Below are 15,118 nucleotides of genomic sequence, written 5' to 3'. Positions count from 1 at the left end.
TTGAGAGCTGCGTGTCTAGGATCGCTCCCAGGAAAGATCTGGTCTGCAGAGGTGCAAACTGTGACTTCTCGATGTTGATGGTCAACCCCAAAGAGCGAAACACTTGCTGGCAAAGGTGCGTGTCCCGACCAAGCTGAAGGTGGCATTGAGACTTGAGAAGGCAATCGTCTAAATAGGGAAAGATCTGAACTCCTTGCAGACGCAGGTGAGCCACCACCGGGGCCAGTACCTTCGTGAACACACGAGGAGCTGAACGCAGTCCGAAGGGTAGAACTTTGAACTGAAAATGCATTGGTCCCACTTTGAAACGCAGGTACTGGCGATGTTGTTCGATTATCGGAACATGAAAGTATGCGTCTTGAAGATCTATGGTGGTCATAAAATCCTCGCTGGATAGAAGACGCAGGACTTCCAGTAACGTCAGCATACGGAATGTTTGAGACTTCAGGAACTGGTTGAGAGCCCTCAAATCCAGAATGGGTCGCCAATCTCCGTTCTTCTTGAGTATGAGGAAGAATCGAGAGTAAAAACCCTTCCCTCTTTGATGTTTCGGGACCACTTCGACTACACCTTTTAAAACAAGAAGACGGACCTGATGGTAAAGCTCCTCGAGATGTGGAAGAGGTGGGCCACGAGGTGGAGTGCAAGGAGGAATCTCTGTAAACTCCAGGGTATGACCCCGTTTGACAATGTCCAAAACCCAGCGGTCCGAGGTGATCGAGAACCACTGGGAATAAAACAGAGAGATTCGTCCTCCAACACTTTGAGAGTGGCAAAAGTCATTGGCGTTTCGGATTGGCCCCACGATAGGATGACTTTCCTCTATATGATTTGGAGGGTTGTTGACGAGACTGCTGATTGGGCGTGTAACGTTGGCCGCTCTGATTGTAGGAGCGGTATTGTTGCCCACCTCGAAAGTTGGAAGAAGTGCCGCGTCCGCGCGCACCTCGAAAGGACTGCTTCCGAAATTGCAGCGTGCCCAAGGACTTCGCCGTATCGGTGTCCTTCTTGATGGACTCAAGGGCATCATCGATATGGGATCCGAATAACGATTCCCCATCATATGACATATCCAGTATTCTGGCTTGGACTTCCTGCCGGAAGGAGGTGGACTTCAGCCAGCCTTGTCGTCGGAGTGCAGCCGCACTTGCCAGGAGGCGGAAACCTGTGTTAGCAATATCGACCGCACAGTCGATTATTTCTTCCGATGCCCTTTGACCATCGCGGAGAATCTGTTGTGCCTCAGCCTTGGAAGCATCAGGGATGAGTGCCATGTAATCTGCAATGTCTGACCACATCTGCCGGTCATAACGTCCCAAGATGGCTAAGGCATTGGCGGCCCGGACAGATGTTGAAGCCATCGTTGAGAACTTGCGGCCAATAGCATCTAAGCGTCGACCCTCTCTATCCGGAGGGGCTGCGATTTGGGACGCCAGATTCCGTGCTCTACGCTGTGCGGCCTGAGTCACAACAGAGTCCGGCTTGGGATGTGAAATCAGGCAAGCTGGAGAACCAGTTGGGGCCTTGTACTTCTTTTCAAGGCGCGGAATTTGAGCAGGTAATGAGTTTGGAGCATTCATTAGTTTAATGCCCTCTTTCCAAACGAAATCAATAATAGGGATTGTGTGTACCTGCTTATACGGTTTATCTTTAAAGTCATAAAGAAAACAATCCTCCTCGCGTTGTGATCGTGGAAGTTTGAAACGCTGAGCCGCTTTATCCATTAAAAGATGGAAACTGACGATGTCTACTGGTGGCGACTCACTCGAAGTACCAGGTTGAGGAGAGGGCGTTTGCGCCCGATAATCATCCCATTCGGCCATATCCTGGTCGCCTGCCTCATCATCCGTGTTGTCTGGGACTTCACCGTCCTCCCGTTCTGCGTTCGCCTCCTCATCATCCGCATCCCACGGGTATACAGTGGTATGGATGCTAATTGATCTATGAACCTGAGACGAAGGCGCAGGTGGTACGATAGACGGCAATGAAGGAGGAGGTAGTACCACAGGAGCGGGAGATTGCACAGGTGTAGTCTGCGGAGTTGCAGGAAAACGGCGGTTGTAATCGTCCAGCATATGTTGGAGATTAGAAATTAAGGTCAAGGGAATGGTGGCGACAGGAGCTTGAGTAAAATGCTCTTCTTGTTGAAATTCGGGGTCACCGCCATCGTCAGAATCTGTGTCCTGACATTTAATTATTAAATCAGAGGGACTATGTGCTGCCCCAAACGTGTCCTCTTCATGCTCCGAGTCTGTATCATGCTCAGATGTAGTTGCGAACATCGGCGAAGGTGGTTGAGGCTCTGGATCAGAGATTTGTTGGCAGGGTACTGTAGTGCGAGGATGTGAAGATTTAGAGGTCTTCAATGGCAGTAACGGCATAGATGTGAACGAAATCGGTGCGGTCGTCGACAGAGCCGTCGCCGCTAACGTCGACGAGGCTGATTTAGCTGTTGCCACCGGTAATTTGGAAGAAACCTTTGTCGACGGAGTGGTCGTCAACGGTGTCACTGTCGATCCACTGTAGATGTAGCCGTCGACGGGGTCGTCGTCGACGGGGTCGTCGTCGATGCTGGTACGGACTTCGTCGACGGGCCTGTCTTCGTCGACTGGCCTGTCTTCGTCGACGAGATCTTCTTCGTCGACGAGATCTTGGTCGACGGTGTCTTCGCCGACGAGGCTTTAGACGACGGCGTCGTCGACGACGACGATGTCTTCGGGTCTTTCGTCGACGAGGATTCTCTCTTCTTCATCGACGAGATAGGAATCGTCGACGGGACAGGTTTAGACGGCAACGAAACCCTCGTCGAGGCTGACGACGAAACCGTCGTCGACGATGAGAATGCTGAAGTAGTAGTCAGCGTCGTCGTCGAAAATGCAGGCAATGCTGTTCTCGTCGTCGGAGTGCTCGTCGACGCTCCCGTCGACGCGCGGTAGAAAATCTGAGGGCTTGAGCTTCTGAGGAGAAGGTTCTAGAGGGTGCTGGCGCCTGATTGGCTGCAGTTTGGACTAACATAATGACACTAATGTGTTACTAATAGTTTTTTCTCTTTACCTTGCATTCCTATGTAGGAATCGTTTTTACAGGATTTCAGTTATATTTCCTTTCTTTTTCTTGTATTGTTTATATATATTTATATATATTTAGCATTATTGCTATTTTATTTACCGATGGACTCCCACTTCGACGACGGGGAATATTCAAGCATGTGAATCTATGAAAGACACCCCTAATACTGGAGAATTCTCAAGTCCCAAACAAAATGGTCCGCAAGATTCCTTTCCCACCTTTTCCAACTAATTTTAACAGAGGGAAAAATGCCATTAAACTGGAAGGGTGCAATAATTAGACCTATCCACAAAAAGGGTGGTACTGGGGAACCGCAAAATTATAGATTGATAAACCTCCTGGACATAGGGGAAAAGGTTTTCTCAAAACTAGTCTTAAATAGACTTAATAACTGGGTTGAGGAGAACTCAATAATACCTATTGAACAGGGAGGGTTCAGAGAGGGACACTCAACAATAGACCACTGTTTTTCTCTATGGGCATTGGCAAGGAAGTCGACGGAGCAGAATGGAAAACTCTGTTGCTGCTTTGTGGACTTCCGAGCCGCATTTGACTCAGTGGATAGGGACTGCCTCTGGGAAATATTAATTAAGAAAAATATCCCAAGAGACTTGCTGACGGTATTAAAAGAATTCCACCGGGATAACTGGGCTCAAGTGATTAGGGACACTGAGGGGTCACTGACGCCAAAAATACCTATCGAAAACGGTTTGAGACAAGGCTGCGTACAATGCCCCCCAGTTATTCTCAATATTTCTATCAGAGTTACCGGAATGTCTTGAAGTGAAGGGTAGTGCCAGCCCAAGAATGAATGGCAAAAAGGTGCCGTGTCTGTTATATGTGGATGATCTTGTAATAGTGGATCAAACAGAAATTGGCCTTCAAAGGAAGTTGAACTCTTTTAACGAATATTGTATGAAGAAATTTTTAACGGTAAATTTAGACAAGACGAAAATCCTGTGTTTTGGGAAAAAAGTAATTAAGTTTAATAGATTTTTAGGGGATCTTAAATTAGAATCTGTAAATGAATACCGATACCTAGGTGTGTGGTTTGACAAAAGATTAAATTGGCAAACACACCTAGAAGCCCAAAAAGCGAAGGCACAAACTTCAATTGCTGGTCTAAAAATGTTCAACCGTGACTATAGGGATAAGTCTCATTGACCACTGTTAAAAGCTTTCAATGCAATGATCCCACTACAAGTACTCTATGGAGCAGAAATCCTTTATTTGAGCGGTAAGGGAGTCTGGGACCTAGAGGAAGGAAAATGCTTGAAAAACCTCTTATCCCTGCCCCAATCAGCAATGGTGCAAGCCATAAGAACAGAACTAGGGACAACAGCTTGGGGGGTACAGGCACAAAGTGCAGTAATCAGATTTTGGAAACGCCTTGAAAATGAACAAAAAGTTGCACAATGGTGTCGGAAAGAAATACAACAAAGTAACTTAAAATGGGCAAAAATGTGTAGGAAGAGAATGATACAGGCCTGCGAAAATATGAAAGTGGATATATGCCGTAATTCCCTAATAATAGAGTGTTCAAAATATGAGCTAAAATTTTATGGACAAGCTGCTACTAGAAGTATGGATAGGGAATATCTTGATAAGAAAATATCGGTGGAATTTATGATGAATGCATGGGCAAAGGAAAACTGGTTCCCCTACTTGGATTTCTTGCCAAACCCGTGGTTTAGACAAGAGATCCTAAGGTTACGTATTGGGATTAACCCATGGTTATCAAATAAAGAATTTAAAACCAAAATGTTGGACCCTAACGGGCATTGCAAATGCAGGCTGGGTACAAAAGGGGATACCGTGCACTTTATGTTGGATTGTATAAATATCTTAGATCAGCGTAAACTTTGGCTGCGCCCAATATTTATAAAATATGATATAAGAACTAGGGGACAAGCAATTGAGCTAATCACAGAACTACCAAGTATTGATATTGCAATTGCCCTTGGGAAATTTATAAAGGTAGTACAGAGTTTTATAATAAGTCAGAAATAGGTTTTAGCGTTTTAAACTGAATCTTGTCTAGAGATAGCCGGTCTTATCAATTTTATTAGGATAAAAATTAAATGGAGGAATCAATTGTATGTGCACCCAGTCTTAATTGTCATATGTCTTGGGGAAGATCATTTTCATTTTCTCTTCTTAACCAAAGGAATAAGATTTTAACTACAAATTTGCATGAGTGGTTGTTGATGGGAAATATTTTAACTCAATCAAGTGCTATGTATTTGTTTAAAGATTACGATCTAAATAAACTTACCCTTTGACTTGACTTGACAGTGGGCGGGCCAAACAAGATCTTAAGAAAAGCCACTCCAAACGTAGCAGTGGTTTGAGAGCTCACATAATAGAAAGGTTTTACAGAGCACTAGTTTGTGCAGCTGTCTAGGAGTTTCCAAGATATATCGCCGTGGCTCACACTGCATAACCTTGAATGCTGCCTGGAGAATAGAGACCAGCTTTTGTAGCATTAAAGAATACAAGGGACCACTGAAATGGCAAATCGTACCAGCAATCACAAAGAAGAGTCAAGCAGGCAAGGAAAGATGGTAATTTGGCCTATCTATATAAAACTGAAGGAGGGAGAAGAGGACAGACAAGGGATAAGCTCAAAGTACTCCGTACTGAAACAAGCAACTGGCATAGAGATCGGTCCATGCGTTGCTGGGGTCTTGCACTAATCAAAATGCTTTTCTCTGGAATTATACAAAATACAGAATTGTAATTTGGCTTCACATCTATACAGAACTAGACAGCACAATATGTAATGGAATGAATGCTTGATTTAATCTCAGAAACCGATAATTGCTCTGAATCGCATTCCATTCCAATGTTTTTAGCTCATCTGGGCAATTACAGATTGGATGGGATCCACTCTTTGCATGCCTTACTCTTTCTAGTTGTTTGCACTCTCTTGCTTCTCTCCCTGACTCTCTGTGAAATTGTACTATTCCTGTTTTTGCTCATAATCCTCAGTCATAGACTGATAAATGATCTCTACTGAAACCAATCCAATTTCCAAAGTTCGTTTTTCTTAGTTTCCATTTCCCTGCGTGCTTGTTATTCTCCTAAAATGTCCATCTTTTTTCCTCCTTCATTTGGGTATTAATCATTCAAATCAATTGAGGGCCCTATTTAAAGTTTTGCAGATGAGTACTCTTTCACAAAGGGACGGAAATCCTGTTCACTTTATTACAAGTGCCTTAGGATATATGGTCTTCAAATAAAGCAGGTGCGTTATCTGTCACGTTTGTGACCGAGCTACCCATTTGCCAATCTCTACATCTGTAATGGCATTATTTCTAAGAATGGGTGGGACTGTGTAATCTCGTCCTGAAAATTATTGTGAACCCCTATAAAAAGTTGGTGATGTTACTCTTTTAGCATGAAACGTGGTTGGTCCGTATCTTTTTTAACTTTCTTCACACGAACTCGGATTTGGAGTAAAAATCTTTAAGTGGTACTGGCAGGACACTAGCTCTGGTAAAGAAAGTCTCAGAGAGATTTTCGGCGGGTCTCTTGTCTGCAAATCTCTCACAAAATTGCGAAATTTCAAATAAGTTTTTTAATTTAGAAGGCAATTTATGCTAGCTTAATTACAATTTCCCCCAGGCCTGTTAATGTCTGGAATTTGTTGAAATGACTATCGCTTTCAGGTACGGCTGGTTGAATATTAAGTTACCAAACGATGTGTTTCAGTTTACAGTCGAAATCTGTAGGGATCGACTGGGAAACCGTAGTCGGTTGAAATCTTCAAAATGGCCGCAAGATGGCAGTGATACCCCACTGACCATAACATGGTCTCTAATTACTGAAATAACGTTACTATCTGTAATCAAGCAATTTTAGGTAACAATGGTAATCCGTCAGGCATACTTAGGTATGCGTTTTATGAAGAATTAGAAAAAGCCTGTCTATGTATATGTGCATGTGATAGTGCCCCATTTTAATGAACAGAATGCTCCCGTCCTAGCTGTATTTTAATACATAGTTTTCTCTCTTTAAATGTACAATCGTTCACCAGATGTGTCATAGACTGGTATGTGCTAGTATATATATATATTCCAATTAACCTCACTGCCATGGATGGAGACTCTGCAATGCACCAATATGTTTTCAGCAAATGCATTTACTACCGGATCGAGCAAAAAACTATATTATTTTGGGTAATTAACCAGTTTCCATTATATATGCATATTTGATCACATTAATCTATATGGTATTTCTGTGATGGCAGTGCGTGAAAGTAAAAACGGTCCCTTTGTCTGCCCAACTAAATAGGGCTGGTAGACAAATGGGCAAATCTTTGGCAACCCTTACTCTGTTGAGCCGTCGGACGAGTATGTCAGAGGCGGAGACTGTGTAGTCTCTGTCGTTGACATGTAAGTTTGGCCAGACTCCAGATGAGACAGGCAGAGCTGCAGTTTGGCGGAGAGAGTACTCCGTTGCCATTGCAATGGAGTACCCTCTGTGCCGAGCCCTGAGTGACTGAGCAATGAATGAATGAATGAATGAATGAATGCCAGCATTTGTAAAGTGCACAGCTACCTACGACGGAGGTGTCCCGGCGCTGGGGGCCATCGGGAAGATTAAGCGAGATATTGCCCAGAGTCACATGGTGCTGGGCTAACCTGCCACCAGCACCGGGGATCAAACCGTGAACCCAGTAGTCCAGAGTCAGGCACCCTGGCCGCTGCGCCACACCTCTTTCACTCCTGTTCTTGTGGCCATGCAAATGCTCCAGTGGGATTGTGAAGTAGGCACTGTGTTTCTGTTTTGCCCATGAGCAGCATTCAATACAGCTATAGTCAGGTCTCTGCTCGGACCTGGATCACCTCCTTCCTGTGAAATCCATCTCAACTCTGCCCTCTTCCAGTCCAAATCCAAAGATCTGGAAGGTTGCATTCTGCATGGCTAGTCAATGCCCCTTGCCTCCAAAATGCTCTTATTCCCCATAACCTCAATAGCATGCCTGTTCAGCCTAATGCTATATTAGTTTTCTGACAACATCCAGGCCCAAGTAAGGATGGCCATAAGCCCTACCTTCATGTCTGATCATTTCATTACAATAGAGGTCCCTCAATGGATATATAATATCAAGTTGGAGCTAAACTGTTTTTTAATTCGTACCTCTAGCCCTCAGTTCTGCTCCTCCATCTGGCCAGCAATTTCCGGACCATGGCCCAAAGTATCTCCACAATAAAGTATCTGCTTGCTCTGCAAACTCTTTTTGTCCTCATACTTATTCAGTGACCAAGGTGTGCTTCTTCTCCTGTGCACCCTGAAAATGATTCTCCCTTACCTGATGTTGTGTCTCAAAGTGAGCACTTGTCAACTCTCCAAGACATCTACTATGACAACAGCAATTGCCAAGTTTTGTTTCTTATCCAGAGACTTCATGGAAGTCAAGCTACATAGCAATATTCCGGTCACTCTCAAGAGAAGTAACAACATCACACCAGCCTTATCTATTCTCCACTCCCTGCCAATAGCCACATGTATGGAATTCAAGACAGGTACTGCGCTCACTTCTTAAACAAACAAGGCTCCCCTTTCATTTCAACAAAATTACAATCCCACCAATATCCTACTCTGCTAATAATCTCCCCGCTGTTTCTTGTTTGTACAAGGGACGTTTTTACTCACGAGCTTTTGATTTTTTTTTACTTCCAAATTTTGAATTCTTTTCCCGCCGTTCCTCAGAACACTGCTAACATCTTAGAATCTGGATGTGCTTATAAGCTTGTCTTTTCCATCTGTAAGACGAATATGTTAGCCTGAATATCATCAGACTTAAGTATCTACTCCAAATTAGCAAGTAAAAATAGCACCATATTAGAGTTAATAATTGAACATCACCACCAATGGGACAATATTTTTATAAAAGATATTAAGGGCACAATATGTTTGTTAGATCTCATTTTTAGATTATATTTTGACATAGTACCATCTGTAGCAAACTGAAAAAACAGCCCCTCCCTCTTTCTCCTTTATTGGGCTCTATGCCTAGAGATCACCACAGTAGAAAACATCACACGCTACAAGTGCCTTGTTGGAGATGATGGTGGCATAATGATAATAGCAACGAACAATTGCCACTGAACCCATCATGGAGAATTTCTCAGACTGATGGACAGGCTAATTCATTAGGACTGCACTCTCATGTGTCATACCTGGGGCCCTTGCAATGTTGGAGGTACACTATCAATTGGTATTGTAGCATTATTAGTTCAATGCATTTGCAAAGGAACAATGGGTTGGCGTACTACCCAAGCTATTGCCATTGGTAAGAATTATTGCAAGAAGCCTTCCATCACTTTTTGTGTGTTTCATGGATTAATGGCAGGAATTCTGTGGGCACCATTGCCATTATGGCTGCCATCTCTGGCATCCAGTAGTAATACTTGGAAATGAGTAGCAGAATATGTCCATGTAAGACATGTCACAGTCTAAATGACAAGCTGTAGTTTGGGGACCACAGAGGGATTTACTAAAATGAAACTGATATTTTGTGGCAAACACTGTGCATTTTATATAAAGACAAGACGTTGTTAAGTTGGTTTAGGGAAATTAGGTATAATGACCAAAAGTGAAAAGTATGAATTTGATTGAAAGATGTGTATATTTCCAGACAATTATTCACTTTCCAAGCTATATCTAAAGCTGCGAGTTGGTGGAATGTATTGCTGATTTTATTTCCTAAATGCCAAAGGCACTTGCTGCTAAGTCTGATGTTTCATTACTCATGCAGAGGAATTTACATTATTATAACTTTTTATGACATTACTCCTAGTAACCCTGCCTAATCCAGTCACTACTAGTAATCCTGCACAAAGGGGTGACCAAAGTTATCTTGTTTGATGTGGTCAGTATGGTGACACAATAATATTTTTTATCAGTTTTAGTAAATGAAATGAATTTGTGCATAGGCAAATACCATCTAATCTGGATTCCCCTTCTGGGCACAAACTGGAGATTGCAACCAAAATGCTGTTAACACCGTGACTGTAAGCAGTGCCTTAGTCTTAGTTGCACGTCACAATATTGTGCAAAAAAATACTCTCCTACATAAATATGGTAGCCCGAATATCGACTATCATTATATTGTGAAGGTATAAATAGGGATGTATAGAATTACAATTCCTAACTCCTCGCAGGTGAATCTTGACGCTGTATGTGGTCAAAGGTACATGTGTTTGGAGTAGAGAATAGTACATTTGTAGTTACCTATGCATACTTACTATCAGGAATATTTTCCTGCCCTAAAGTTGCTTTGAGTTCTGTCTCAGGTTGTGTCCCTACCATTGTTACTGGAGAGCAGCTCTGAACACATGCCTCCTTTTTCAACTTCATATTACTAAATGGCTCCCTATACAAACAATTCCTAAAGCAACAACTTAGATACCCTTTGTGGACATCTAAATTCAGGTTTCAATTAATTTCCAGCTGCTCTTAAGAACCAAGAAGATATGATGGATTACAGTGAATACAATTAATTGAATTTATTATTGGGGGCTGGCTATGTCACGGCTGCTGCCTCACCCTAACTCCACTCTAATATCACAGTTGGAACCAATCTGCTTGCTGTCACATTTCAGTAACACATTCATCCAATGAATTCGGGAGACCGTCAATTGTAGATTATATATGCCTTGGAAGATTTAAAAAAATTCTGTATAATGTTTGGAACTGTAGCTTGCAAAGTTGTATTTGTTTCCTCACATGCTTTCTGATATATAACATAAAATCTGTAAAATTATAACCAAACGAGATCATATCCCGTCTCTCTATCTCTTTTCCTTTCTTACAGTCCATGTGGCGAACGAAAAGAAACACAGTGACCGGATACTTCTTGGCAGGGAGAAGCATGGTTTGGTGGCCTGTAAGTGTCTCAACTTTCTATTTCGATAGATTGAACTAACAAATTGTAGGCCTACGCTTGCATGACCGTTTGCATGCTTGCTTGCATGACTGCACCTGTTACATTAAAGTGTCTCTAACTCCTGTTTGCTTCAAGATGATGCACAAGAGCTGCTAAAGAAACAAGATAACAGAACAACACTGGTCCTCACACACCATATAGGTCACACTGACACCTTCTTTCAATAGCATTCCAACCGAAACGCGTGAAACTTGCCTGTGACATGCTTCAGACCCACATCACAGATAGGAAGCACTACTTAAATGCAATTTTAAAACAATACAATAACATGATGTGGTGTGCTGTAAAGCACTATAGGATCACATCACATTGCACAGGTGCCAAAGCTATTTGGTGCGCCTTTGCACAGCCGTTACACACATACATGCCCATTGCTTACACAGTGCATGTTTGGAGTATTTGACTTCATAGTTATGTGACATGGCTCTTACCGCCCCCAGGGTTTGTTTTCCCTGTACTTGGTTAGGTTATCAGTTTTTAGGTCGAGCCTAGAGGCAGCACGCATGCGCTGCTCTGCGAGGCATGCTGTATAGAGTTAGGGAAAGTTAAACACTTGAAGCTCCGTCCACTCTCCGCCCATATTTTTCATTGGATTGTGTCATTGTCACTGTAAACTGTGGCTGTTCATTGGTTAAAAGATTTTTTTTGATTTGGGACGCCGGCATTCACCACGGCTGCATCCAACAACCTGCGGATCATTCACGGCAGTGACCGCACCGCGGCGACGGCCATCAAGCCCTTTCCGCCCATTCTCACATTAATCCCTATTCGGAGTAATAATTCTCCCAAGTATCGCATTTACACCGCCCACGGGTCCTGCACACGGCAACAAGCAGAGCCGTGAGAAAATCTTTACTGGAAGCACTCAACGGGCCCTCAATTACTACGCCAGAAGAATTCAAACTCATCATTTTGCATTACTCTAAAGCCCCTGCGACGCTGGCAGCTTCGCAACTCGACACCTCCATCCAAGAGGCGACCGTAACCCAGGCAAAACTATTATTTAAGTCCTGAAGATGATCCCCTTTATTAATTGAGCGAGGGATCGAAACGTCCGTCGACACCTATGAGTGGCCATACATGAAAACAATTTGTATTTTAAGCTGTATGTACTACTCCAGGCGATACTGTCAAACTCTCGATTCACACCAGTACCCTGCCTGCTCTTTTCCTTTGCCTGAGACACCCCTTTCACTCTTTTCTATCCTTCTTTGTTCCCCCTTGGTATGGCACAGGATTGTGTCTTACTGCAATGCTGTAGAAATGTATTGTAACCGATTATCTTTTATCTTTTGTTAAATAAATTCCCTGTCCGGCTGGACAAGGAAGTTAAATATATAGCAGCCTATTGTGTTCTATATAATATTTGCTCTTTATTGTCACAAATGCTAAGGACCTTTGTCTCCTAAAACGTTCATTGGTTAAAAGGCGTAGTAGTCCCTCCTTAGGACCGCCTTGTCTCATTTTGTAACCTCTTATGGCGACACCCCCTGTTACGTGTATTGTTGCTCGGTAAGCTTTAATTACAGCCTCCGAGCACTATTTTCTCACATAGCTTTGTGGGTATGCTCTCTCCTAAAGCTTTTTTTTTTAATTTGAATGGTTACTAATTCCTGATTGTTTGGGGATGTGTTAACTTTTTCAAACTGTGGCATGTGCGAGAATAGGGATAGTTCACTTCCGCTGTTTTGACCCCTGGTGTTTTTAAATGAAATGGTGTTTAATTTCACGTACGAGCACTTGGGTTCACACGCTCGCTAACAGAGCAGCGCTATTCCACTTCCCGGACCGGAATGGATTTTCTTTTTTAGAAGTACTTTTTAAGAGATCTCAGAACATAGTGCTAGGCATTTATTGGTAATCGTAACCCAAATGATGCTCTTTCTGTGTTCAGATTAATGCTGTACTACAGAAGAACAAAACTGACTCCTCCCAGAGAAGCCTCGGAGTCCGAAATGCACCCAGAGTCTGCTTCTCACTGATGCGCGGGACTGCGGCATAACGAAAGTTGAGGGCCACTCCCACCCCTGCCAAGTACATGCATAGTGCCCCCCCCAATCTTTTCCGGACCTTGTCCTCCACCCGGCGGGGGCTTGTGTTACACCACTGGCACGTGAGAACAGCACCCTCTCTTACATTGCACAGTACCTAGAGAAAGAGGATGTAGCCTTACGGCTAGAGCAGTCGATGTCGAAGCTGGGGAACCGGGTTTGAATCTCAGCAACGACGCTCAACATCCTGTGATTCTGGGCAAATCACTTAATGTCCCTGTGCCTGCAAAAAAGAATGTGTTCTTGTGTAACGAAACTGGTTCTATGTAAAGCGCTCTGATACCCGATATCTTCGGGTCTAGTACGCGCTATATAAACCTCTTAATAATAAAAAGAAAGAGAACCAGTGCCAAATCACGAATGCTACAAATTTCTTCCCACACAGGCACTATGTAAAGATGGACTACACTCTAGTAGCAGTTACAACAACCAGCCATAAAACGTGTTTCATCCATAGTTAGTAATAGATCTTAACGGAGTAGGAAATAGGTAGGGGTGGAAGTGGGTTGAAACCGTACTTTTCACTTTTCAATAATACCTTGCTCTGGTTGCTGGCCTTGTCAGTGATTTCTACGTAGTAATTACCTTTGACGGTCAAATTTTTTTCCTTTATGTTGCTTTCTTAGTGGAGGGTGTGGGTGCTGGTACTGTCGATTTGCGCCAAGCCTTTTCATGTTTGGGGATGTTTCTTCTGCCAGAGCTCAGTCCTTCAGTGTACCAGGTTGCAGAGGGATTTGATCTGACCTTTCTCAAACGAAAAGGAAATATATATGTCTACTCAAGCCTGAAGTGCATTGATCATTGCAGGGAATGTCGTACCAGGGCTAGCCGGGGAGTAGATGGGTGTGAAATCATTGTGCGATAATGTTCAATGGGGATTTTTAAAAATGATCATGGAGGTATTCCAGAGGGTTTTGTTTGTCTGTTGGTTAGGGGGCTGGGGTAGCTCTATGAATGGAAACTACAAGATGGCCAGCCAAATCTGGTGGAAGTTTGTCTTGGCATGATGGGTAAGACAAAGCAAATATAAACAGGTCGAGGTTGTTGCCTTTGGAATGTGTTTCAACACTGGCAAGACATGCGTTTACATATCGCTGTTACTAATGCATCATGCATGGCCGGTGGGATCATTCAGATACGTAAAAACCTTGTAAATAAAGCTCTTGCTAAGCGCAGGATGGCAAGAGAACTCATCTGGCCACAAAAGGGCTTACCCGATGTAAGGCCACTGTGCCCTTCACGCAAATAAACTACATATATGAATGTATGCACCGATGTGCTTCATGACCACTGAATGCTTTCCTGCGATTTTTAAACACTTCCCTTTACAAATATATCCAGTGTGCCTCCCCTTCTGAACTTCAAGTTGACTTTTTCTCTCTCGGGTGCTTGTTTGCACCCACGTCTGTTCGTCGCCGCTACTTCACTAACACCCTCCACTAATCCCTCAACCTGCATCCCCGTCCGGTGGCATTTTTTTCTCATAATTTACAGTCTGCTTTTTTACATTTCTCTCGGTGCCATTTCCATTTTTTTATACTAAAACATTTGTCCCAAACGTTAACCACTTCCTCTCCCTCCTGGTTTGAACGATCATAATAACTTTTTTACGTTGTTATTCCTTTCACGTGCAGGCTTCACGAAGGTCTGGGGTACTACTGACGTTCACCATTATTTTCTGTCATTCTGGTCGACATTCACCCTTCATCGAAACGCTTTGCTGATTTACCATTGACATTTTCACTTCTTACTATCAAGCATTCTGTTTTCTCCACCCATGTTATATAACCATCCTTTGATGTGCAGACTTCACCTTCCTGGCGCTACAAAGATGTGAAGTTGTACTTGTGAGTGCCAACTGTGTTTCCGATGAGTCACTGCGCCACTGTGTCTCCACATTTACAGCTCTGTTGCCTTCTACACTTCACATTGCATCATAATTGAGTTAAATTAGAAATACACTTCAGTACACACAAGCACCAACATTTAATGTTTTCACAACATAGACTCACTATCTACATGCAGGTATACTAAAACATTA

The 15,118-nt window shown here is 43.2% G+C and overlaps 1 protein-coding gene and 1 long non-coding RNA gene across 3 annotated transcripts in view; one reads left to right on the top strand and one right to left on the bottom strand.

Annotated features, from left to right (window-relative positions):
• The window catches only part of LOC144785945 (uncharacterized), a 352,963-nt gene that overhangs the window by 203,609 nt on the left and 134,236 nt on the right, over positions 1-15,118 (bottom strand). The gene's annotated exons all lie outside the window — the stretch shown is intronic.
• The window catches only part of SLC5A11 (solute carrier family 5 member 11), a 230,172-nt gene that overhangs the window by 106,753 nt on the left and 108,301 nt on the right, over positions 1-15,118 (top strand). Inside the window, exon 3 of the mRNA XM_078664831.1 lies at positions 10,895-10,966. Within this exon, the coding sequence (XP_078520957.1) occupies positions 10,895-10,966 (72 nt within the window). The remainder of the gene's footprint in view (positions 1-10,894; positions 10,967-15,118) is intronic.

Source organism: Lissotriton helveticus, chromosome 10 (assembly GCF_964261635.1).
Source record: "Lissotriton helveticus chromosome 10, aLisHel1.1, whole genome shotgun sequence".
NCBI lineage: Eukaryota > Metazoa > Chordata > Amphibia > Caudata > Salamandridae > Lissotriton > Lissotriton helveticus.
Note: the sequence above shows the minus strand (reverse complement) of the source record. Positions and strands in the feature narration are given on the sequence as shown.